At 43.1% G+C, this 26,040-nt stretch overlaps 1 protein-coding gene across 3 annotated transcripts in view; it reads right to left on the minus strand.

Annotated features, from left to right (window-relative positions):
* The window catches only part of LOC126336356 (kinesin-like protein KIF13A), a 1,265,558-nt gene that overhangs the window by 161,802 nt on the left and 1,077,716 nt on the right, over nt 1-26,040 (minus strand). For all 3 annotated transcript variants that reach the window (XM_049999947.1, XM_049999946.1, XM_049999945.1), the window contains exons 4-6: nt 6,702-6,856; nt 5,014-5,127; nt 4,544-4,791 (exon numbers count right to left, since the gene is read on the minus strand). In XM_049999947.1, coding sequence (XP_049855904.1) covers nt 4,544-4,791; nt 5,014-5,127; nt 6,702-6,856 — 517 coding nt within the window. The remainder of the gene's footprint in view (nt 1-4,543; nt 4,792-5,013; nt 5,128-6,701; nt 6,857-26,040) is intronic.

Below are 26,040 nucleotides of genomic sequence, written 5' to 3' on the forward strand. Positions count from 1 at the left end.
TAATATGTAACACAAGGAATCTGAAAGACTCCAGTCTAAATTGTTCTTTGTCACCACATTTTAGTTCAATATCTGCCTGTTTTTATGTATGCTATGTGAAGCTGAATAAACCGAGTCTCGTTAACATTGAGGGGCAGATAATTTGAAGTGAACCAATCTACAGGTTCTTTGAATGTGGTTGTCACAGTTTTCTATAGGCTATAATTAGGTGCTTTCTCAGTCATAATGATCATGTCATCTGCAAATAAGCTGAAGTGTACCTTTTGGCTCACACTGCAAGTCAGGTCATTGATAAAGACAGAGAATAATAAGGGACCAAGCACTAAGCCCTGCAGCAACCCACATTTTTTGTGTTCCAATAAGAGCAGGCAGCTGTCTTTGAAGAATTACTCAATACTACCTTCTGCTTTTTGTCTTTTAGATATGGCTTGAGCCACATCCCTACTTTACCATTTAAGTTATAGTGCTCAGCCTTCAGTCATGGAATTTCATGGCCAACACACCAGGCAAATGGTTTAGACAGATAACAAAATATTCAGAATGGTGACATTTTATTGTTTGTAGACTTGGCTAAATGGTTAACAAATAAGAAAATTATATGTTAATTGAAATAACCTGATGTAAACCATATCAATTTTATTAAGGACATTGTGTTTATTCAGATGATCAGTATATCAGCTTCTCTAGGGTTTAAGAAAGAAATTGACTGGTAGTTGGAAACCTCAGTTTTATCGCCTTTTTTGTACAGTAGTTTGAAAACTGCATACATGAGTCAACTAGGAACAGTACTTTGATTTAGGAACTCATTCAATACGTGGCAGAAAACTTTAAGAATAAATCTGCAGCAGTGCTTCAGTACTTTGATTGATATATTGTCCACACCAGTAGCAGTTTTCTTCTGTTTTTCTTCTGTTGAGGAATTGGATACATGTGCCTGGCTAATCTTGTTCTGAACCAATTTTTGTAGGAGGTTCATGGCTTCAACCATGCATCCTTTACAACCTATTTGATTACCTACTGTCAAAAAAAATGTTGTTGAGGAGATCAGCAACTATTTCACCTTCACCTACCTTGCAGCCATTATGACTTCAATACTGTCTGTATCCTCTGAACTTTTGTCTGTCTTCCTTTGTACCACCTTCCCTGATTTAATGAACACGGTCTTGGATCTTTTAATCACATTCTTTAAAATGCTAAAGTGTAATTTGTAGTGCTCCTTATCCTGAGGTTTATTAGAATTTCTGTGTGAAGTTTTGTTTTACAGGCTGTTTTGATTTCCTTAGCGAGCCACTGTCTCCTGCAATCATTCTAATTTGTACTTTTTAAAATTCTGTTAGAAAATACAGGCTCAAACTGGGTAACAAATTCGTTTAGGAATGGGTTAAATTTTTAGACCATTTAAGATTTGCATCAGACAAATTTTGATCAATTCTGTTATCATTTCCAAAAATATTGTCAATCAGGCATGTGCAGTTCTTTGTCAGTCATTTGTCAGAGTAAGACTGAAAGAGCACATCTCATAATCTGTCCTGTCACTATTACAGTAAGAACATTTACATTAAAATCACCCAGCATAACTATTTCTTTGGTCTTTGAGAACAGGCAAGTTAAAAGTGATTGTAATTGGTTGAGGGATACATTCTTCTTTCCTGAGAAATCTTTGTAAACAGTAATCACATAAATAGGTAATGTCTTTTCGTTGTGCCTGTCTGCAACTCTACAGGTCATCTTTGCAGTGAGTAGCAGTCTGTCCTTTCCTTAACATTGGTGGTGATATTCCAAGCCAGAGATTTCATTGTGCAACAGGCCTCAAATACAATAATTTTTTAACAATATTAGGAAAAGGATAGATTGTTACTCACCATAAAGATGACTGATTGAGTTGCAGACAGGCACAATGAAAAGACTATAACATATTACTGCTTTTCACCCAACCAGAGCTGTCTCTGATAGCAGACGGGTATGTGAAGTTTTGTCCAAGAGCTATAATGTGTGAAAGTCTTTTCGTTGTGTCTGTCTGCAACTCAACAGGTCATCTTTGCAGTGAGTAGCAGTCTGTCCTTTTCTTAACATTGTTGATATTCCAAGCCAGAGATTTCATTGTTTGATGATGATTCTTTTACAGTATTGTGAAACAAAGTAGCTACCTGTAATACTGTTGCTCAAAAGTGTGCATATCTCTTGAGTTTCACAGTTTTTGTGAACTTTTGTTATCTCCTCCTTTCTTCTTTAACTCCAATGAAAAACACTGTGTAATATTTCCTTCTCTACCAGATGCCAAATCCTAACATCTCCCATGTGGCTCTGCTTACAGCTAATTCAGGCATATGCCAAAGCAGCTGACCCAGGTCTGCTTCTTTTCACAGTGCTGCCATTTAAACAGTTAAATTATGGCAACCAATACTACTAATATTACTAGCACTCACAAGAAAGGAATACTAGTTCTTCCATAATAATTCCCATACGGGGAAGGGAAAAGGGGGGAAAGGGGGGAAGGGGGAGAAAGGGGGAGAAAAGGGGGAAAGGGGTGTGGAAAGGGGGGAAAGGGGGAAAAGGGTGTGGAAAGGGGGGAAAGGGGGAAGGGGGGAAAGGGGTGTGGAAAGGGGAAAAGGGGGAAAGGGGAGGAGGGAGGGAGGAGGGAGGGGGAGGGAGGAAGGGAGGGGGAAAGGGGAAGGAGAGGGGGAGGGGGAGGGGGAAGGAAAAAGGAAAGGGACTAATGATATTGCTGTGTTGTCCAAACAAGACACAGCCAGGGCTAAAGCACCACAGTGGAAAGATGCAAGCTGGTGCCAGTGCCATAGAGACTTGCCACCTGCAGGAGTTCCATCAGCACCAAGGGTGATGCTGAGGATGAAGATATAGCTTCCCCTCAGCCAATTGCTGGCCGAGTACAATCTGTCAATGACCAGATGACAACAGACAGAAGCCTACTTGGAAGATAGAAGAGCAGCTCACACGCATCTGGTTATAGATCATCTTACAAGGCTGACTTAGACAGGAACCTCTTTTAGTGAGTTCTTAGAAATGAATACACAATTGCTGTAAATTGCATTTGCTGTGTACTGTGAAGTTTACGTATGATTATCTGCACTTAGCCATTAAGGGCCTGTCTTGTGTTATATTACATGCTGTGTTCCGGACTTCATGATTCAATTAGTCACAAAGATAAGTAAACCTTTTAAACTCATTTGTGTGACTTTGTTACTAATTTGTTGGAGTATTGTAGAACCTTCACCCTCCTATCCTGTTACCTGACCCTGGAAGGGAAAAATTGTATTAGCAGTGTACTATACTGGATGAACTCACAAACTTTGCCTACTATAACAACAGTGGCAACTTGGCTTCCACAGCAGTAGTGATGAGGCCTTTACAAAACTGGTGACAAGGGTTTACAAAAGGTATCAGCTGCATCAGACTTTGAGCAGAATCAGTGATGACAAGGAAATTGTGTGCTGGACCAGGACTTGAACCCATGACCTCCTCCTTACCAGGAAGTTGCCTTAAGCACTGCACCTCCTGGATACAGTGTTTATTGCAAATACATGGACTATTTTGGCAAGCTACCCTGCCAACTCACATTTCCACCTAACGCTACCTGTCTGCAGCCCCTGCCCATGTACTCCTGCTCGCTAATTTTAGATTCCCACTGGAGGTCTAATGTAAGTGTGCATCTGCACTGGAGATTGTGGATTCTTACTCATTAGAGGCAGTGCCCAACTCAGAGTGGCAGCCGTGTCTGATGTCCTCATTGTCAATGGGAGGTTGAACACTAACTTCCTTGCTTACAAAGTAGTGAGGAACTTTTGGTTCCACCTAAATAGCTGCAAGGAAGTACAGACTGTCGGTGTTGATGGTTTTACTGATAACATCATCTTTTTGGCTTGCACACTCTCTTCTATGCACAAATCATACACTGGCTCAGTACGAAGGTAAAATAATTGCTGTGGGATGCAGTCTTATGGGTTACATAAGTCTGCAGTCTTAGTGGTTGCATAAGTCATGTTGCTTCCTCTCAAGTTTTGATGATATTATGTTAGCAGCAAAGCATTTCTTTTCCTATCTTTATTTAAGTGGCATCTTGTATAGAATGGCATGAACATATTTACTTGCTCATACTTCAACTTCAGTACCTGTAAGGCAGTAAAAGAATTTAATGGCACAAAACTCATAATAATTGTTTCTCAAGTACCAAGTTTTAATTCTTGCAATCCAGTAGACTATTACTGAATATTTTCAATTTCTTTCACCTCTGTTGCTTCTGAACCATATCTCCCTCATACATTTTTCAAAATATCATGATATAAAGGCAACAGAGATTCTGCTTCTTGAATACCAGCACAGAACTAATGGAAAACATACACAAGGAGGTACAAATTACAAGCCATAATCAATTTATAAAATTCTTGCAGTCCCATTCAATGATAATGACTGTACAACATTTACCACAGCTTCAGTCCAAATTTTATAGCATTAAACCATGAAATATCATGAGTCATTTGAAGTTTATATACTGTTAGAATTTATTGAGCTAACCGTGACTTACTTGTTGATGTTCGATCCTTCTTTAAGACGATCTCCAACAGCACCAGTCTTCACAGCCCTCTCACTACCTGCCAAGTCCACTAAAGACATTCGACTCACTTTCTCCCCTGAAACACCACTTTTTGCATCTGTCAGTGTCTGTGTCAAAACCACTGAAAACACTGCATGTGACCGCGAAGATTCACTATTCATATTGGTAGCTGCAACTGTGCGTGACTTGTTGCCTTCTGCCATTAGGTTATCAATGTCCTGCAATAGAATGTACATTTACATTAGTTAATTGTACTCAACATACGTCAAAAGGTACTCACCATATGTCAAAAAGTTGTGTCTGTATCTTAATATTTATATCAAAACCAAGAATGTAAATAAATATGAATGTGTTTAAATTCAAGCACATATGAACATTTTTATATGATTCCTGACTCAATTAAGTTTTAGATATTTAATATAGTTTTTATGTGTTATTACCTGAAACGATGTGACAGCTAACTGCGAAAGGCCATCAACATAAGGACCTAAAACATTGTGTTCTCTAACTTTTAATGACTGCTTATTCGTTTTTGGGTCTAGTAGATCATGCACCTGTAAAATAACAATATGGTACCAGTTATTAGTTCCACAATGAACTCTTTTCTACATGTGTATAAATAAGCCCTGTTTATAAATAAACCTATCCTGGATTTTTCATTGTTTGATTGTGTGTAAATATACACCAGTTTGTTATTACATACTTGACCATCTACTCCCTTTGTCAGGAAAGTTCCAGTACAGGTTTCTTTTTTTTTTAATTTCTGAGTTTGCAATAATAAAAAGTAACAAACATTGTTTTTATGTTACCTGGTACGTGTATATCCTGGAAATGATCTTGGCCATGTTTGTGCACAAACTCACTAGGTAGCAGGGGTGTGCTTAACAACACACTGTTTGGGTTCTTGGTGCTTTACTTACAATGACACGACAGATGTGATTGTGAGCAAGGAGTGAACATTAAGTTCTGCCTTAAATTCGGGAAAACCTCTAGTGAAATGTGGACAATGATTAAGCAACAACAAGTATATGAGACACTTTCAAGAAGCAGTGTTTTTGAGTGGCACAAAAGGTTTCGTGAAGGCGGAGATTCAGAGCAAGATGATCACAGAACTGGTCCCCTGTCTACAGCACATATTTATGCAAACATTGAGTGTGTTAGGCAGTTATTGCAAAAAGACCATCATGTAACTGTGCGTACAACATCAGAACAACTGAATTTGAATCATGATGTGTCTCATAAGATTTTGGGCAGAGATTTAGGGAAATTGAACTTAATACACTAACAGACAAACAGAAAGAGGACAGGTGAAGAATTTCTGTTGAACTACTGGGTAGAGCCATATGTGATCCCACATTTCTGTCAAAAGTTACTCATGCAGATGAAAGTTGGTGCTAGCAGTATGACACTCACACAATTTGTCAAAGTCAGAATAGTGGAGTCCTGGATCACCAGCTTCAAGAGACATCAGACGACAACCTTTGAGAACAAAGGTATTGTTGGTCACATTCTTTGATAGTAAGGGATCAGTTCACCACAAGTACATTCGTCCAGATCAAACAGTGAACCAAACTCTTTACATCCAAATCTTGAAACATTTGCAACAAGCAATCTGACTTCACTGGCCTGATTTATGGCATTCTCAGGACTAGTTCTTATTGCACGAACCCCTACTGCTTTATCTGTTACCAAGTACCTGACCAGACGTTCTGTTATTGACGTCCCACATCCGCCACGTTTGCCTGACCTCTCGCCTTGTTTCTGCAACTGAAAAGGTGACAGAAAAGAAAGTTACATCAAGACATTACTGATATCCAACATGCAATAACAAATGAGCTTACAAGCATTGGTGTTGAAAATTTCCCTGCTTGCTTCCAGGTCCTGCAAAAACTGTGTATAAATAGCCATGTGGAATGCTTCAATAGGAGCTAGGATCATTACTTGGTAAGTGCAATGTTCCATTTCTTAAAAAAAAGAACTGTCCTGGAGCTTTTCTCACAAAGGGAGTATTTACCACACAACAGTACAGTTAAAACATTTGTTATAAGAGTGCCTACTCCTCCCCTACTCACTTTCCCATGAACACAACACTCATTCCTCATGAACACCACCTGACTCATCAACTCACCTTCTCATTGTAAATTTCCATATAGCTTACTTCCACTTTATACGACAGCTCAGGGCTCTGTTGTCTGGAAATCTGGTCAAAGAGTGAATCACACAGTCTTGGAATTATGCCCTTGCTGTCTTGGCTTCCCATCATAGTGTATGACTTTCCTGACCCTGAAAGAAAAGTTACAAGTGGTGAGTCAATAACAGATGCACAGAGAATGGCAAATTGAATTCATTAATTAAGAAAGCCTTGATTCCTGATATCCTAATAAATAACCATACAGTCAACATACACACCAAAGTAGCACATCAGAAATCTAAATAAGAACATTAAATGCATTAAAAAAATTGTGCTGAATTACATTTAAGGCATCATTTTTTTTTTTTTTTTTAATTTTCACCAGGCAGTCAAAAAACTCCCAGCCAATATTGTCATACAATTTCATTTCATTTTTTTTTTTTTAAATACTGATGCACTCTACTCAGTATGCAGCTTGTTTTGCTTCTGTGTCATAAAGAACACCATTCATGTCAATCTTCCGTGAATAAGAATTTCTCATGCTGCTTTCCAGTAACAATTTAAATTTGAAGGAAAAAAAAAAACAATTGTAGTGACTAACTAGCAATGAGATGCAAATGGGAAGCAAAGGTGATTTCATGGCAGGTGGACAGAAATTCTGCAGTGCTCAGTGTAGCATCCCACACTGTTCAGCAGAAAGAAATTAAAAATAGTATCACTTGACAGAATGTGAGTGTTACTTCCCTTCTTTCAGTCACTGTATTGTGTAACTTAACAGTATGTTTCATTGGAAAGTTTTTATGTCGTAATTTAGGTCACTAAAAAGGTTTAACATACAATACTACTCTGGGCAAAAATCGTCATCATAAAGCATCATAGCAGGAGTTTGACTATGATAGATTTCCTAAGTGGTCTGTGTTATTTGCAGGGCTCACCCATACGCCAGGTTCTACAATAATAAGCACCACTGAGCTCAGTTGTTGGTTTGCTGTCTCTTCACAAATACACCAATGATTTGTCACTAAGTGTAACATATGATTGAAAAGTTTTCTTACTATCCAATGTAATAAAACATAGTTCTTGGTAAAGGGGCCAGAGATTTAACTGCACTGCAAACAGGATTACATACAAGTAAATTTGGTATTTAGTTTGCTGGGAAACAACTAACAAACGATTTACATTTTAAAAATATAGATAAAATTAATATATCATCCAATCTTTACTGTGTATGTACCCAGATCAAGAGATAAGTTAGATATAGTGTTCCAATGCAGCATACTTATGGTTTCTGCCATATCTCTTTCAAGGTTTCCATATATTCACTGTCCCTATTTTAACATAAAGCACAATGACAGAGGCAAGGTTCTAATAGTGTTTAACTACTTCATCACTGACACACCCCCAGGATAGTCACATTGTTTAAATAGCGATTAATTGTCACACAAAGTGATACGACATTCAGTATAAATGCAGATGAGATGCAGAGATGAGCAGTAGATTGCTTCATTAGAACACCTGTGGAAATGCTTGTGGCCATTCAGTTTAACTTCACACAGACATAAAAGGACCTATAATTTTCTTCTGGGTGGGCACCGCAGCTTTGATACATTTGAGGAAAGACATCATTCCACTGACAGTAATTTTTTCAGCGCTACTAATTTCAAGCATGGCCCGTGTTAATAAAAGTCTGTAACAGTCAAAGAAATTGGTATTTTTTAAATATATTTTGTGGTGTTATTGAAAATGCATTGGTATTACTAAGATAGTGTTAAGAGAGATTTTTAAGTTCTGGATAATGATCACACATCATTAAATCTTTAGAAAGCATGTTGTTAGTAAAAGCCCAAAAATGTTAACAAAACTTTTACCTTTTTAAATTTTTCTTTGTGATTCACTCCCTCCCCCTCCCCTGCCCCGTCCTGACCACACTCCTACATTGGTAGTACATGTATTAAAAATGCATTGACACTGCTAGGAGTAAAGCATTACAAAAGAAAAAATGTGGGTCATTCTAATAAACTGTAATATTGTAACACAGTTTTATTAGCTATACATACCAATACAAAAGGAGTACCTTATTTTTCTACACAATTTCCATCAACAGGAATACATTTTCTCTGTCAGTTACGAAGCTACACTATGTGATCAAAATTATCCAAACACCCCAAAGGCATACGTTTTTCATATTAGGTGCATTGTGCTGCCATCTACTGCTAGGTACATACAGCACAAAAGGATACAGGCCGACCTCGTCTGTTAACTAACAGAGACTACCATCAGTTGAAGAGGGTCGTAATGTGTAATAGGCAGACATCTATCCAGACCATCACACAGGAATTCCAAACTGCTTCAGGATCCACTGCAAGTACTATGACAGTAAGGCGGGAGGTGAGAAAACTTGGATTTCATGGTCAAGCGGCTGCTCATAAGCCACATATCACGCTGGTAAATGCCAAATGAAGCCTAGCTTGGTGTAAGGAGTGTAACAGTGGACGACAGAACAGTGGGAAAATGTTGTGTGGAGCGACGAATCACAGTACACAATGTGGCGATCCGATGGCAGGGTGTCAGTATGGCGAATGCCCAGTGAATGTCATCTGCCAGCATGTGTAGTGTCAACAGTAAAATTCGGAGGCGGTGGTTTTATGGTGTGGTCGTGTTTTTCATGGAGGGGGCTCGCACTCCTTGTTGTTTTGCGTGGCAAGCCTACATTGATGTTTTAAGCACCTTCTTGCTTCCCATTGTTGAAGACCAATTCGGGGATGGCGATTGCATCTTTCAACATGATCGAGCACCTGTTCATAATGCATGGCTACGGAATGGTTACATGACCATAACATCCCTGTAATGGACTGGCCCGCACTGAGTCCTGACCTGAATCCTAAAGAACACCATAGAGATGTTTCGTAATGCTGACGTCATGGTAGGCCTCACTGACCGACACTGATACCTCTCCTCAGTTCAGCACTCCGTGAAGTACGGGCTGCCATTCCCCAAGAAACATTCCAGCACCTGATTGAACGTATGCCTGCGGAGTGGAAGCTGTCATTAACGCTAAGGGTGGACCAACACCATACTGAATTCCAGCATTACCGATGGAGGGGCCACAAACTTGTAACTTATTTTCAGCCAGGTGTCCGGATACTTTTGATCACACAATGGAAGAAATAACTTGAATGCCTCACTAACCAACTGCACACGTGCTATTTGGCTGCTACATTGTCTTCCATTCCCCTCCTAATGCCCTCGTCAGTGGATCAAACATGTCACTTGGGGAAAGATCTAGATTGTAAGATGGATGTTCAACAGGTTGCCAGAGTAGCTTAGTGACTTTTTCACTGTATGCAGCTGTGCATTGTCATGAAGGAATAGGACATTGTGTATAAGTTTCCATCATTTATTGTGGTAAGCAGTCTTGCCACCGTCTAGCACCTTCCAGTGGTCACCTTCCTTCATCCATGCCAACAGACAATTAGCAATACAGCTTTTGAGTCCCAAACCACATCTGCCAAAATTTCCTGGTTGACAGTCGAGTCTTGGCCTCGATCAGTGCCCCTCTCCAACTTTCCTCCATCCCATAATCGTCCTCTTTGGTATGGTGATGGACCCCTGTTTCGCTGTGGATCATGAAAAAGTCCAGAATAGCCTCTCCACCTTCTGCTGTTGACAGAGGTCTTTCCAAACATTCTTTTCTGCTTCGCTGAGATGAGACAGAATCCACCTAGCGAGGACTTTTCCATATCTAAATGTTCAGTAAAATGGTACGGTCATTTTTGATACTTACGCACACCAATGATGCAATCTCGGCAGCAGTAAAGGAGCAACCACCTTCCACAAGCTCACACAGTGTTCGAATATTGCCTTCATTGACACTGGTCGCCGAATGCAGTTCATGGCTTTGATTATCCACTTTATCAGAACATTCTGGACACAACCGAACACTTCGGGTTTACTGGGAGTCTCTTGAAAATGTCACTTGGTTTCATACCTTTCTTTGGCGACAAAACGAGTAATAAAATGTTGTGCAACAAACACTGCTTTTTCCTGTTCACACACAGCGCCAATGAAATGATGGATCTGAAAGTGTGAGTCGTGTGCACGGTACACCTACAGCGCTAATGACCCCCCAAGATGGTCGGTGCTCGTACGTACCACTTCATGAGCAAAATTAACAAAGAGGCAGTTTGCATTTGGATTATGAGGAATGGCCATAAATTAAAAATACTCAACTGTTTAAAAATGGAAAAGGCAATATATTTATGAAAAATTTACAAACTCGTAGATGTATATCTAACACTGTTTTCCAGTATAGTCCATGAAATACATTAAATGTATTCGAAACTGTGAATAAGAACCACCACAAGCTATTTAATGGAATGACGAATGTGAAAATTTGTATAGGACAGGGGCTCGAACGCGGATTTCCTGCTTCATGGGTCGGCCACCTTTACCACTTCGGCTATCCGAACACGAATCACGCCCACACACATTTCCATTGTTGCCACTTCATTATACAACTGGATGTGGTTCATATTCGTAACCGTGAATACTTTTCATGTCTTTCATAGCAGCTATAGTCGCCGCAGTGGCTGTTCCTTCGGACATGCAGGAGCGTCCGAAACAACACAGCAATTTCGTATTTTTCGATACAGTCGCTTTCATTCTTAATGCAGCTTGTGAGTTGAAGGACGAGCTTTTCGTCACAAAAATGTCCCATCGCATAATTGGCACATCGCCTGACCACACGGCATCATCGATCGAAAAGCTTTTAGCACCCATAAACAACTTCATAGAGATGAATATCTGAAGGTGCCGGCTCAAGGCTGTTGATGATGTCCCAAAGGAATGAATCCAAGATTGCATTGTAGCGTTGGCTGTTTGGGAACGTGCTTTCTCATGCACCAAGCACATTCCTTTCGTTGACAATTTCTTTCTTTTGTTCTGTATCGTCCTCCATAGTTTTTTAAGGTTTCGCGATACCACGCAGCAATAATGAGGGCACGATTTTTTCGATCCAAAACAACGGTTTTGAATTTTTTCACTGACAGTGAGGGAGGATGTCGGCACTGCACTGATTGTCTTTTTTCTGAGGGATGTAGCAGACCACACACGTTTCGTCCTGGTCACAACAGAGTTTAAGGGGCGTGTCCACTGGGGGCAGAACTGCACAATAACCTTGGGCTCGGTGTGGGGCGGCGGTGGCGTGGGTGGACTGCTATAGCCTGTTGTGGGGTTGTGAACCACTGAGGGCTACGGTGAGAACGAAGCCTTTCCGTCTTTCTAGGTCCTCGGTTCCATACAACACAATACATCACTAGGGGAAATATAGATACCATCTACAGGAAAATTAAAGAGGAGCCATTTCGTGTACTCTGTCAGTGGATGAGAAGGTGGCCATCTCAGAATTTAGTCATGTTTGGTACATTTCTTAATAGTAAAACTGCCAAATGGCACAGTCCTAACTGTAACCATATTTGGCAAATGCCCACGTAAGACACGAATTTAATGACGTTCAGATTAACTGCATGTTTTCCTGCTGAATCACAATTCGTTGTCATGGCCTGACTTTTAAGTGAACTCATTTCGCTTCTGGATCAAGATGTCACGGGGAACGAAGTTATACGCAAGATGGGAGAATTTTAAAAATACAGTTTCCTTCTTTGTATTTGAAAGCTGGCTGGGGTGGCCGAGCGGTTCTAGGCGCTACAGCCTGGAACCGCGCGACCGCTACGGTAGCAAGTTCGAATCCTGCCTCGGGCATGGATGTGTGTGATGTCCTTAGGTTAGTTAGGTTTAAGTAGGTCTAAGTTCTAGGGGACTGATGACCTCAGAAGTCAAGTCCCATACTGCTCAGAGCTATTTGAACCATTCTTTTTATATTTGAATCTGTTTATGAAACTGTTCTTCGCAGAATTTTAATATCTGTATATATCGTTATACTCGTGGAAAGTTATTAATGTCCCTCATTACTGTTTGCATCTTTTCTTTTGTTTCACTGAAGTTGACATTTTAATTTACAGTAACGGAATAAAGATATATCACCACATTTGTGCACCCATACCGTCTTTTGTAATTCTGTACTCTGAAAATACATTTAACAGTGAAATACAACATATTCATTAAGAAAAAAATGATTACTAACTGTTTTCATCTCTCACCCATTAACAGTTCTGACCTATAGGTCAGCCACAAATATTTTTAGGAACAATTTTTCAAAGGAATACACATGGGTTTTATTTACTAATTCCCTGTAGTGGTGACGGCTCTGACCACTATGGGACTTAACATCTGTGGTCATCAGTCCCCTAGAACTTAGAACCACTTAAACCGAACTAACCTAAGGACATCACACACATCCATGCCCGAGGCAGGATTCGAACCTGCGACCGTAGCAGTCGCGTGGTTCCGGACTGATCGCCTAGAACCGCTAGACCACCGCGGCCGGCCCTGTAGTGGTGAATGTGGTTGGTACTGCAAGTGGCATTTTTATTTTGTTCTTTGCCAGTGAATAAAGTGAGTTTGGATATTGTTCTTTGCACCTGAGAATGCTACCTGAAGTTGAAATACAACTGTCTGCGTACCGCTCCATGATTTTGAAGTACATCAACTTTGACGTTTTTTTTCGCGATGTTGTCGCTTTTACGTAAAGTTAAGAACTTCTAACTGCAGTGCCAAATGCTTTTTATTATTATACTTAATACTAGGACCAAAGAGTTACAGAACACAAGCTGATGTCTGTACTGTTTCCCCTAAGGAAAGTTAAAAGTTTTTAAAAATCATAAATTTAAAGCACAGCATGAAAAAAGTGTGTTTTTCAACATTTTTCATAAAAAATCTGAATGATGTATGCTACTTTTTATGCATTATATCAACTTAGTGGCCTACCTAATGGCTGCATACAAATACTGAGGTCTGTAAGTCAATTCATTACTGACTAGTAGGTCTCCGAAAACAGGAAAATCGGTGCCTGACTAATGGCTGGGTATACATACATATCCTTGACGCATGGTCAGATTTTGGGCAATGCTATATGCCAGTTTTTCTATTAAGACATGTAGGTATCCATGTACCGGAGATGACTAAATCCTGAAATGGTCGCGTTAGGATCCACCAAAATATCTGTGAGTTTACACAGAATGACCTAGAGGCCTTTGGAGAAAAGAGAAGCAGCTGTGTGAATACCAAGAACACAGATGGAAAATCAGAAATGGGAGAGGATGTAAATAAAGATGAGATGGAAGACATGATACGGCGAGAAGAATGTGACAGAGCACTGAAATACCTAATTCGAAATAGAGCTTGTCTTATACCCTTGAGAGAACCAACCATGACAAACCTCTTCCGTCTGGCGTGCAAGATTTTTGAGACAAGTGGAGTACCATCAGACTTCGAGAACAACACAATAATTTCAGTTCCAAAGAAGGCAGTTGCTAACAGGTGTGAAAATTACCGATTTATGAATTTAATAAGTCATGGCTGCGGAATATTAAAAATACTAACACGAATTCTTTGCAGAAGAATGGAAAAACTGGTAGAAGCCGGCCTCGCAGAAGGTCAGTGTAGACTCCATAGAAATGTAGGAGCACCCGATGGAATGAAAGCTTAACCTACGTTTATAGCATTTGTAGACCTAGAGAAAGATTTTGACAGTGTTGACTGGAATACACTCTTTGAAATTCTGAAGGTAATAGCGGTAAAATACAGGGAGCGAAAGATTATTTACAATTTGTACAGAAACCACACGGCAGTTACAAGAGTCGAGGGGCATGAGAGGGAAGCAGTGGTGGAGAAGTGAGTTTGACACGGTTGTAACCTATCGTCAATGTTAGTCAATCTATATACTGGACAGGCAGTAGAGGAAACAAAAAAAATGGAGTAGAAATTAAAGTTCAAGGAGAAGAAATAAAATCTTTATGGTTTGTCGATGAAACTGTAATTTTGTCAGAGACAGCAAATGACTCGAAAGAACAGTTGGAGGAACGGATAGTGTCTTGAAAAGTGGATACATAATGATCATCAACAAAAGCAAAATAAGAATAATGGAACGCCGTAGAATTAAATCAGATGCTGCTAAGGAAATTAGATTAAGAAAGGAGATACTTAAAGTAGATGAGTTTTACTATTTGGGCAGCAAAATAACTGACGATGGCCGAAGTAGAGAGGATATAAAATATAGACTGACAATGGAAAGAAAAGCATTTCCGAAGTACAGAAATTTGTTAATGTCGAATATAGTTTTAAGTGTTAGGAAGTCTTTCCTGCAAGTATTTGCCTAGGGTGTTGCCATGTATAGTAATGAAACATGGAGGATAAACAGTTTCGACAGAAAGAGAACAGAAGCTTTCGAAATATGATGCTACAAAATAACGTTGAAGATTAGATGGGTAACTATTGAGGACGTACTCTGTGCGGCTGGTCCCAGTGGAGGTTCGAGTCGTCCCTTGGTCATGGGTGTGTGTGTTTGTCCTTAGGATAATTTAGGTTACGTAGGGTGTAAGATTAGGGACTGATGACCTTAGCAGTTAAGTCCCATAAGATTTCACACACATTTGAACATTTTTGAGGACGTACTGAACAGAACTGGAGAGACGAGAAATTTGTGGCACAACTTGACCAAATGAGGGGATCAGTTGACTGGACACATTCTGAGACATCAAGGCATCACCAATTTAGTACTGGGGGGAGTGTGTGAGTGAGTGAGTGTGTGTGTGTGTGTGTGTGTGTGTGTGTGTGTGTGTGTGTGTGTGTGTGTGGTGGGGGGGTGGGGAGGGTAAAAACAGTAAAGGGAGACCAAGATGTGAATACTGAAACAGACTGAGAAGAATATAGGTTCCAGTAGTCATTCGAAGATGAAGAGTCTCATACAGGATAGAGTGACAGGGCGAGCCGCATCAAATCAATCTTCGGACTAAAGACAACAACAACAACAACAAATAATCTGAAGTCGAGCTATATGACACTGAAGTCGTGAAAACCTTTTGTTCACCCTGTAAATTCCTCTTACCTCTGGACTCTTAATTTCTAGACATGCATCATACACAGAGAAAGTTAATAATGAACTACACTGAAGAGTCAAGGTACACAAATATAGTGTAGAGCCATCGCGAGCACGGAGAAGTGCCGCAAAACGACGTGGCATGGACTCGACTGTCGTCCTAAGCAGTGCTGGACGGAACTGGCATCATGAACCTTGCAGGTCTGTCCATAAATCTGTAAGACGGAGTGGAGGTCTCTTGTGAACAGCACGTTGCAAGGCACCCCAGATATCCTCAATAATCTCCATGTCTGGGGAGTTTGATGGCCAGCGGAAAGTGTTTAAACTCAGAAGAGTGTCGCATTGTCCTGCTGGAATTGCCCACGTCCGTCGGAATGCATAACAGGCATGAATGGCTGCAGGTGATCAGACAGGATGCTTACGTCCGTGTCACCTATCAGAGCCGTATCTAGACGTATCAGGGGTCCCATATCACTCCAACTGCACACGTCCACACCATTTCAGAGCCTCCACCAGCTTGAACAGTCCCCTGCTGGCATGCAGGACCCATGGATTCATGAGGTTTTTTCCAGATCCGTACACTTGCATTCGCTCGAAGCAATTTGAAACGAGACTCGTCCGACCATGCAGCAAGTTTCCAGTCTGTGTTGACGGACCCAGGCGCGGCGTAAAGCTTTGTGTCGCGCAGCCACCAAGGGTACACGAGTGGACCTTCGGCTCCGAAGGCCCATATCGACGATATGGCCCAGCATTGAAATCTGCAGCAATTTGCGGAAGGGTTGCGCTTATGTCAATTTGAACAATTCTCTTCAGTCGTCTTCGGTCCCGTTCTTTCAACATCTTTTTCCGGCTGCAGCGATGTCGGAGATTTGATGTTTTACCGGATTTCTGATATTCACGGTACACTCGTGAAAATGGTCGTACGGGAAAAATCCCCGTTTCGTCGCTACCGCGGAGATGCAGTGTCCCATCGCTCGTGCGCCGACTATAACACCATGCTCTAACTTACTCAATTCTTGATAGCCTGCCATTGTAGTAGCAACAGTTACCGATCTAATTACTGCTATACAGGGTGTTACAAAAAGTGACGGCCAAACTTTCAGCAAACATTCCTCACACACAAAGAAAGAAAATATGTTATATGGACATGTGTCTGGAAACGCTTACTTTCCATGTTAGAGCTCATTTTATTACTTCTCTTCAAATCACATTAATCATGGAATGGAAACACACAGCAACAGAACGTACCGGCGTGAATTCAAACACTTTGTTACAGGAAGTGTTCAAAATGTCCTCCGGTAGCGAGGATACATGCATCCATCCTCCGTCGCATGGAATCCCTGATGCGCTGATGCAGCCCTGGAGAATGGCGTATTGTATCACAGCCGTCCACAATATGAGCACGAAGAGTCTCTACATTTGGTACTGGGGTTGCGTAGACAAGAGCTTTCAAAAGCCCTCATAAATGAAAGCCAAGAGGGTTGATGTCATGAGAGTGTGGAGGCCATGGAATTGGTCCGCCTCTACCAATCCATCGGTCACCGAACCTTTTGTCGACAAGCGTACGAACACTTTGACTGAAACATGCAGGAGCTCCATCGTGCATGAACCACATGTTGTGTCATACTTGTAAAGGGACATGTTCTAGCAGCACAGGTAGAGTACCCCGTATGAAATCATGGAGGTGAATCGACGAAGTACAGTACATACTGACGAAACTAAAATGAGCTCTAACATGGAAATTAAGCGCTTCCGGACACATGTCCACATAACATCTTTTCTTTATTTGTGTGTGAGGAATGTTTCCTGAAAGTTTGGCCGTACCTTTTTGTAACATCATGTATATGCGTTGCAGACCGCATTCTGCCTGTTTACATAACTCTGTAATTCAATAAGCATGCCTATAACAACGCCTTTAGCGTTTCAGTGCATATTGAGCGTCAAGATTGTCTTACCTTGTAACTAACAGCAACAAGTAGGTAATAAAGTGACAATGGCTCCCGGCTAAAGACAAGGTGTCAGCGGTACGGCGCCGACATAAAAACTATAGGAGTAAGGAACACGTCATTAAACAGCGATCAGTAGCGGTGGCCGTGAGTCCGTTGCGCCTGTGTTCGCCCTCGGCAGACGAGCTACCCTTTCTGCGACGACGTGCGGTGCGTGGCCGCGAAATTTCATTAAATGAAGGCCATTACGCGCCCACCCCGAAGGCAGTGCCGGCAGAAGCAATTCCGGGTAATTACGGCAGTTCGCCCCAAAGCGAAACTCTTGCCCACGACAACGGCCCTGGCACACAGCACGAAAACCGCCGGCTTACCAAGGGGCGTAAAATGTCCCCTCTGGTCACCGCCACTAACTCTGCAGAGGCACTTCTGTCAGCTACAGAACGCCCCGCAAGGCAAGGGTGGTGGGACTCGCCTCCCAGTCCTCTCCCTATCCCACAGCCAGTTTCCGAGGAAACCGTAAATACAGGATGACTATTATACACTACTGGCTATTAAAATTTCTACACCAAGAAGAAATACATATGAGAAACTGGTATTCATTGGACAATTATATTACACTAGAACTGACATGTGATTACATTTTCACGCAATTTGAGTGCATAGATCCTGAGACATCAGCACCCAGAACAGCCACCTCTGGCCGTAACAACGGCCTTGATACGCTTCGGCATTGAGTCAAACAGAGCTTGGATGGCATGTACGGGTACAGCTGCCCATGCAGCTTCAACACGATACCACAGTCCATCAAGAGTAGTGACTGACGTATTGTGACGAGCCAGTTGCTCGCCCACCGTTGACCAGACGTTTTCAATTGGTGAGAGATCTGGAGAATGTGCTGGCCAGGGCAGCAGTGGAACATTTTCTGTATCCAGAAAGGCCCGTACAGGACCTGCAACATGCGGTCGTGCATTATCCTGCTGAAATGTAGTGTTTCGCAGAGATCGAATGAAGGGTACAGCCACGGGTCGTAGCACATCTGAAATGTAACGTCCACTGTTCAAAATGCCGTCAATGCGAACAAGGTTTGACCGAGACGTGTAACTGATGGCACCCCACACCATCACGCCGGGTGATACGCCAGTATGTCGATGAGGAATACGCTCTTCAAATGTGCGTTCACTGCGATGTCGCCTAACACGGATGCGACCATCATGATGCTGTAAACAGAACCTGGATTCATCCGAAGAAATTACGTTTTGCAATTCGTGCACCCAGGTTCGTCGTTGAGTACACCATCGCAGGCGCTCCTGTTTCTGCTGCAGCCATGGTCTCCGAGCTGATAGTTCATGCTGCTGCAAACGTCGTCGAACTGTTCGTGCAGATGGTTGTTGTCTTGCAAACGTTCCCATCTGTTGACTCGGGGATCGAGACGTGGCTGCACGATCCGTTACAGCCATGCGGATAAGATATCTGTCATCTCGACTGCTAGTGATACGAGGCCGTTGGGATCCGGCACGGCATTCCGTATTACCCTCCTGAACCACCGATTCCATATTCTGATAACAGTCATAGGATCTCGACCAAAGCGAGCAGCAATGTCGCGATACGATAAACCGCAATCGCAATAGGCTACAATCCGACCTTTACCAAAGTCGGAAACGTGATGGTCGCATTTCTCCTCCTTACACGAGGCTACACAACATCGTTTTACCAGACAACGCCGGTCAACTGCTGATTGTGTATGAGAAATCGGTTGGAAACTTTGCTCATGTCAGCACGTTGTAGTTGTCGCCACCGGCGGCAACCTCGTGTGAATGCTATGAAAAGCTAATCATTTGCATATCACAGCATCTTCTTCCTGTCGGTTAAATTTCGCGTCTGTAGCACGTCATCTTCGTGGTGTGGCAATTTCAACGGCCAGTAGTGTAATAATAATAATAATAATAATAAAGCTGACCTGCCCGACTACTTTTGTTAATTTATAAATTTGATGTCTTGCTGTCCTTATGAGACACGTTCATAAAAGATTCGTATAAAAGCTGAAAAAAGTAATGACAATGTTAGGAAGTAGTCTTTTTGTAGAAAGAATAAGCAGCCAATCTGTTGCAAATTGGAACATTCCTTAAACCCCTTTACCGAGGTTTCAACGTTTATAATGATGTCTTCAGAAATACGCTTGGACAACAGTATTACATGTTGTGACTAAGGTACGTTACAATATAGCCGGAAGGCGCAAATCAAGTAGAAAATTTCACCTCCATAATAAATTAAAACATGCACAAGACTGTTGTTGTCATATAGTATTCCTCACCAATGTACTAAATGGTTCAAATGGCTCTGAGCACTATGGGACGTAACTTCTGAGGTCATCAGTCCCCTCGAACTTAGAACTACTTAAACCTAACTGACCTAAGGACATCACAAACATCCATGCCCAAGGCAGGATTCGTACCTGCGTCCGTAGCGGTCGCGCGGATCCAGACTGTAGCGCCTAGAACCGCTCGGCCACTCCGACCGGCTCACCAATGTACAGCTAGTGCTACATTGATGAGGAAAACCGGATGACAACAACCATGTTGTGTATGTTTTAATTTATTATGGAGATGAAACTTTCTATTTGGCTGACGCCTTTCGGCTATATTTTAACGTACATCAGCCACAACATGTAATCCAGTTGTTCTAACGTCCTTCTGAAGATGATGTTTTTATAAGCGTTGAAACAGTGGTAAAGGGGTTTAAAACCTTTCAATTTGCAACTGACTGGCTGTTTACTGTTTCTACAAGAAGATTTAATCATACGGTTGCTCCTCCAGACGTGTACAAAATTTTGAAATATAAGAAGTAGTGTGGTTTATGTGACATTATCGAAGGTCGACATTTAATCTTTGGCATCGATGTTACAATGTCTCAAAGACATTATAGATACTGCAACACATATAATCAAATTCCTAACATCGATATTTTGTAAATATCTATGACCACCGAACGTCCCTAGATGTGCATAGTGTACAAAGTATCTCGATATAAAAAAATACAACCTATCAGGGGCACGAAAGAAGCTTCTATCTTCGCCCTCGTAAATAAGTTAGAGCGGCCAGCATCGGAAACAGCTCCCCGCAGATTCTCGGCGGAGTGCGACCCCGTTGGTTAAGTCCATTCCTCTCGGCCTTTAACGACGTCGGACGGAGGTAGGCCTTCCCCGTTAATACTGCCGCCCCGTCTAGCATCGCAGGCCGTCGGGAGCGCGGAGGATTTAATCCCATTACCGGAAAAATTACTAGCGCCGGCCGGGATATAGCGCTGTAAAAAGCTCTCTCCCTGGCCGGCGGCAGCCCATCAGATTAGCCCAGCAAAGTAAACGCCGCGCCGCCCCGCTCCATCTGCATACATATGGCGCGCGAGTCGACCGCTTTATCAAACAGCTAACATGGACACCTGTTTCTGCAGCGCCGCTCCCTGAGCTAGCCCGTCGCACCACACTACAACAAATTGAGTCGGCCTCAGTAGTTGCGCGGCCAGTGTGGCAGATTGCTAAGTGAAGAGGCCTGGGTTCGATACCCGGGTATGGTAGAAGATTTTCTCCGCTCGGGGAATGGGTCTGTGATGTCATTACGTTCGTGTATCGTCATACCTGACATTTTACTACAGAGAGGACTGTATGGGCACGTTCCGTACGCCACTAAATAAATAAATAAATACATTGAAGTGTCAAAGAAACTGGTATAGGAATGTGTATTCAAATACGGATATATGTAAACAGGCAGAATACGGTGCTGTGGTCGGAAACGCCCACATAAAACAACAAGTGCCTGGCCCAGTTGTTGATTGGTTACTACTGCTAAAATGGTAAGTTATCAAGATTTAAGTGAGTTTGAACGTGGTGTTACAATCGGCGCACGAGGGATGGGACACAGCACCTCCGAGGTAGCGATGAAGTGGGGATTTTCCCGTGCGAATATTTCACGAGTGTACCGTGAATGTCAGGAATCTGGTAATACAACAAATCTCTGATATCGCTGCGCCCGGAAAAGGATCCTGCAAGAACGGGACCGACAACGACAGAAGAGAATCGTTCATCGTGACGGAAGTGCAACCCTTCCGCAAATTGCTGCAGATTTCAATGCTGAGCCATTAAGCGTCAGCCTGTGAACCATTCAACATAGCTCGTAACCTTTGGTGACTGCAGGACACAAAGCTTTACGCCTCTTCTGGGCCCGTCAACATCGACATTTGACTGTTGATGAGTGGAAGCATGTTGCCTGGTCGGACGAGTCTCGTTTCAAACTATATCGAGCAGATGGACGTGTATAGGTATGGAGACAACCTCATGAATCCATGGACCCTGCATGGCAGCAGTGGACTGTTGAATCTGGTGGAGTCTCTGTAATGGTGTAGGACGTGTGCAGCTGGAGTGATACGGGACCCCTGATACGTATACATATGACTCTGACAAATGACACATAGGTAAGCACCCTGTCTGATCACCTGCATCCATTCATATTCACTGTGCATTCTTACGGATTTGGACAATTCCAGTTGGGCAGTGCGACACCCGACACGTTCAGAATTGCTACAGAGTGGCTTCAGGAACACCCTTCTGATTTTCAACACTTCCGCCTGAGCGTATCTGGGATGCCTTGCAACGTGCAACTCAGAAGATATTTCCACCTCCTCGTACTCTTACCGATTTATGGACAGCCTTGCAGGATTCACCGTGAGAATTCCCTCCAGAACTACATCAGACATTAGTCGAGTCCATTCCACGTCGTATTGCGGCACTTCTGTGTGCTTGGGGGGCCCTACACGACATTAGTTAGGCAGGCGTGCCAGTTTTCTTGGCTCTTCAGTGTACAACAAACGCGGATTCAGCGGTGACTCTACAGGCCACAATACTGGGGAACCCTTTTATCCCACCAACCCTCAAAGAACGTTTTCTGCCGAAGTGAAACACAAATGTGTCAATTAATAAAAGTAATAGTTGTTTAGCTCTCAGGTGGGGGGAGGGGAGGGGGGCGTATCATTAATCAGCATGATTCTCTTTCTGACAGTTTTGTTTATTACGAAGGTACGAATAACAGTACGTCTTTCTTTAACTGCACCCCAAAGTTTTCAAACGGTAATCCACTTTCTGCTAGACCTATTCAAAAACGTATCACAGTGTACCATTGACGTAAAACATCTCGTTATTATGAGGAGCGATCAATAAGTAATGAAACACATTTTTTCTTAAAGCAGATCCTTTTTATTCAGTTTTCAAATACACCATATGATTCCCCACTCTTCCCGTTCATTGTGATGGCTTGTTTACGCGCATGGTATCCTTCTACTGGTCGACGTCGGACCCACGTCTTGCGACGTCAATAACCTCCTCATTATTCACGTACTGCTTCCCGAGCAGTATATTCTTCAATGGGCCGAACCGCACAATAACCCCAGGTTCGGCGTGCGGCGACGGTGGGGTGAGTGGACTGCTGTAGCCTGTTGTGGGGTTGTGTACCATTAAGGGCTACGGCGGGGATGAAGCCTCTCCGTCGTTTCTAGGTTCCCAGTTCAATACATACATACATAATTGATATCAGTTACATCGGTACTTTATGCAGAATCAGCGGCGAAGAGTGAAAACATGTGCCGAACCGGGACTCGAATCGGGGATGTCCTGCTTACTAGCCAGTTTCGCTAACCACTGCAGCATCAGGACACAGTGTTTATCGCAACTGCGCGGACTATATCGGCACGCTCCCGGTCGACCAACACTCACGCCTACGTGGGTGTCGTTTTTCAGTCATTGCCTAGGGTGGCAAAACACCTAGCAGCTGTCCTGGACGCGAGCTTGAGAGTTAAGTGATTGAATAACATATTTGCCGTATTCAGTTTCTCCTTGTCGTTCGTGTTTTGAAAGAATCCACTCCTATGCATCGATCCACGCACTCCTGTGTGAGTCCTGTCCTTGTAAGTTTCCTTGTAAGTTCTTCCGCTAAAGAAGAACTATGTGCACTCCTACGAGAAGTAGTTACGTGTTGTGTTGCCAGAAGAGCCAACACAATGTTACTAGGGGAGGCCGAAATGCACGCCTTTTAGCTCACGCAGGCTGGCGTGAGGAGGGAAGAACTATACTGACGCGAGGTCTGGAACATGACAATGAATTAGAATTCAGAAAGCGGACGTAATCAGTCTGATACTTAACTTTAATCCATTAATAATGAACGTCGCTCTTGACGGTACATGAGTCACAATATTATCTGTTCAGAATACATTCTCATATATAGTAACTGAATACGGCGCCTTGCTAGGTCGTAGCAAATGACGCAGCTGAAGGCTATGCTAAACTGTCGTCTCAGCAAATGAGAGCGTATGTAAACAGTGAACCGTCGCTAGCAAAGTCGGCTGTCCAACTGGGGGCGAGTGCTAGGGAGTCTCTCTAGACTAGACCTGCCGTGTGACGGCGCTCGGTCTGCAATCACTGATAGTGGCGACACGCGGGTCCGACGTATACTAACGGATCGCGGTTGATTTAAATGCTATCACCTAGCAAGTGTGGTGTCTGGCGGTGACACCACATTATGAAAACAAAAAAGGGCAAATAACAGCAGTACGAATGACATGATGTGCACGCTGATTTTGCCTTGCAGTACCGTGTTGTGCCTGACAAACGTGAAGACACCAATGTTTACAATATCGAGGCGATGTAAGAAGACCTCTGACAGATATACTGGGCGCCGCAGCTCCGCGTGCCTGCTGTAACCAATCACTTTACGCAATTTTGTTAGCGTCTCTGTAGCAACGCCTCAGCTCAGCGTTTTCGGAGCTCTATAGACGGCTATTGTTTTCGACTGCAACTGTTCGCTCTTTGGAGTTGAAAGCCGGCAACAGTGTTGTCAGCTGTCAGAGGTCAACTTGCGCCGACTGGACTACAGAGAGCTCCCCTCTAAACACAGCCGTCACCATGAGAAAGGCGCGGCAGCCGTCCACTGCAGTGGGAGTGCCGGGCCAAACTTCGCGGCTGCCGTATGGCACTCGGATGACAAAGGTCTGTGCAGCGTGAATGTGAAGCCGCCATATGGCTTTCCATACAGAGGCCGTGTACACAGGATGGAAATCACAACAACAACACAACACACTAGCCGCGCTCACGTTCATCCGCAAAGGGCATATTTCACGCCGCTGGACTTTCATCTTTGTGGATATCCACGGGAAGACTATTTGCCGGAGATGACAAAGGGAAGAGTAATATGCACTTATACAGGTGGAGGGAGTGCGGCATACATAAGGTATAAAAGGGCAGTTCATTGGCGGTGCTGTCATTTGTACTCAGGTGAGTCACGTGAAAAAGTTTCAGACGCGGTTGTGGCCGTCCGACGGGAATTGACAGACTTTGAACGCGGAATGCTCGTTGAAGTTAGGCGCATGGAACATTCCATTTCGGAAATCTGTAAGGAAATCAATATTCCGAAATCCACAGCGTCAAGCATGTGTCGAGGATACCAAATTCCAATCGTTGCCTCTTACCATGGGCAACGCAGAGCAGCGGCTTTGGCTAGAGTTGTCAATGCTAACAGACAACCAACACTGCGTGAAATAACCGCTGATAAATGTGGGGCGTACCTAGAACGTATCCGTAAGGACAATGCGGCGACATTTGGCATTAATGGCCTATGGCAGCAGACGACCAACGTGAGTGAATGAGTGAGTGCCTTTGCCAATAGCACGAAATCGCCTTTACTGGGCTCGTGACCAAGTTGGTTGGACCCTACTTTAAAACCGTGGCCTAGCCAGTTGAATTCCGATTTCATTTAGTGAGAGCTGATGGTAGGGGTCGAGTGTGGCACAGAGTCAAAGGCGCCATGCCGGCCGGGGTGGCCAAGCGGTTCTTCAAAAAAAATGGATCTGAGCACTATGGGACTCAACTGCTGTGGTCATTAGTCCCCTAGAACTTAGAACTACTTAAACCTAACTAACCTAAGGACATCACACACATCCATGCCCGAGGCAGGATTCGAACCTGCGACCGTAGCAGTCGCACGGTTCCGGACTGCGCGCCTAGAACCGCGAGACCACCGCGGCCGGCGGCCAAGCGGTTCTAGGCGCTACAGTCTGGAACCGCACAACCGCTACGCTCGCAGGTTCGAATCCTGTCTCGGGCATTGATGTGTGTGATGTCTTCAGGTCAGTTAGGTTTAAGTAGTTCTAAGTTCTATGGAACTGATGACCTCAGATGTTAAGTCCCTTAGTACTCAGAGCCATAGCCAAAGGCGCCATGGACCAACGTTGTCGAAAAGGCACTGTGCAAGCTGGTGGTTGCTCTATAAGGCGTGGGTTGTGTTTACGTGGAATGGAGTGGCTCTTCTAGTCCAACTGAACCCATCGTTGGCTCGAAATGGTTATTTTCCGCTATTTG

Source organism: Schistocerca gregaria, chromosome 2 (assembly GCF_023897955.1).
Source record: "Schistocerca gregaria isolate iqSchGreg1 chromosome 2, iqSchGreg1.2, whole genome shotgun sequence".
NCBI classification, from domain to species: Eukaryota; Metazoa; Arthropoda; class Insecta; order Orthoptera; family Acrididae; genus Schistocerca; species Schistocerca gregaria.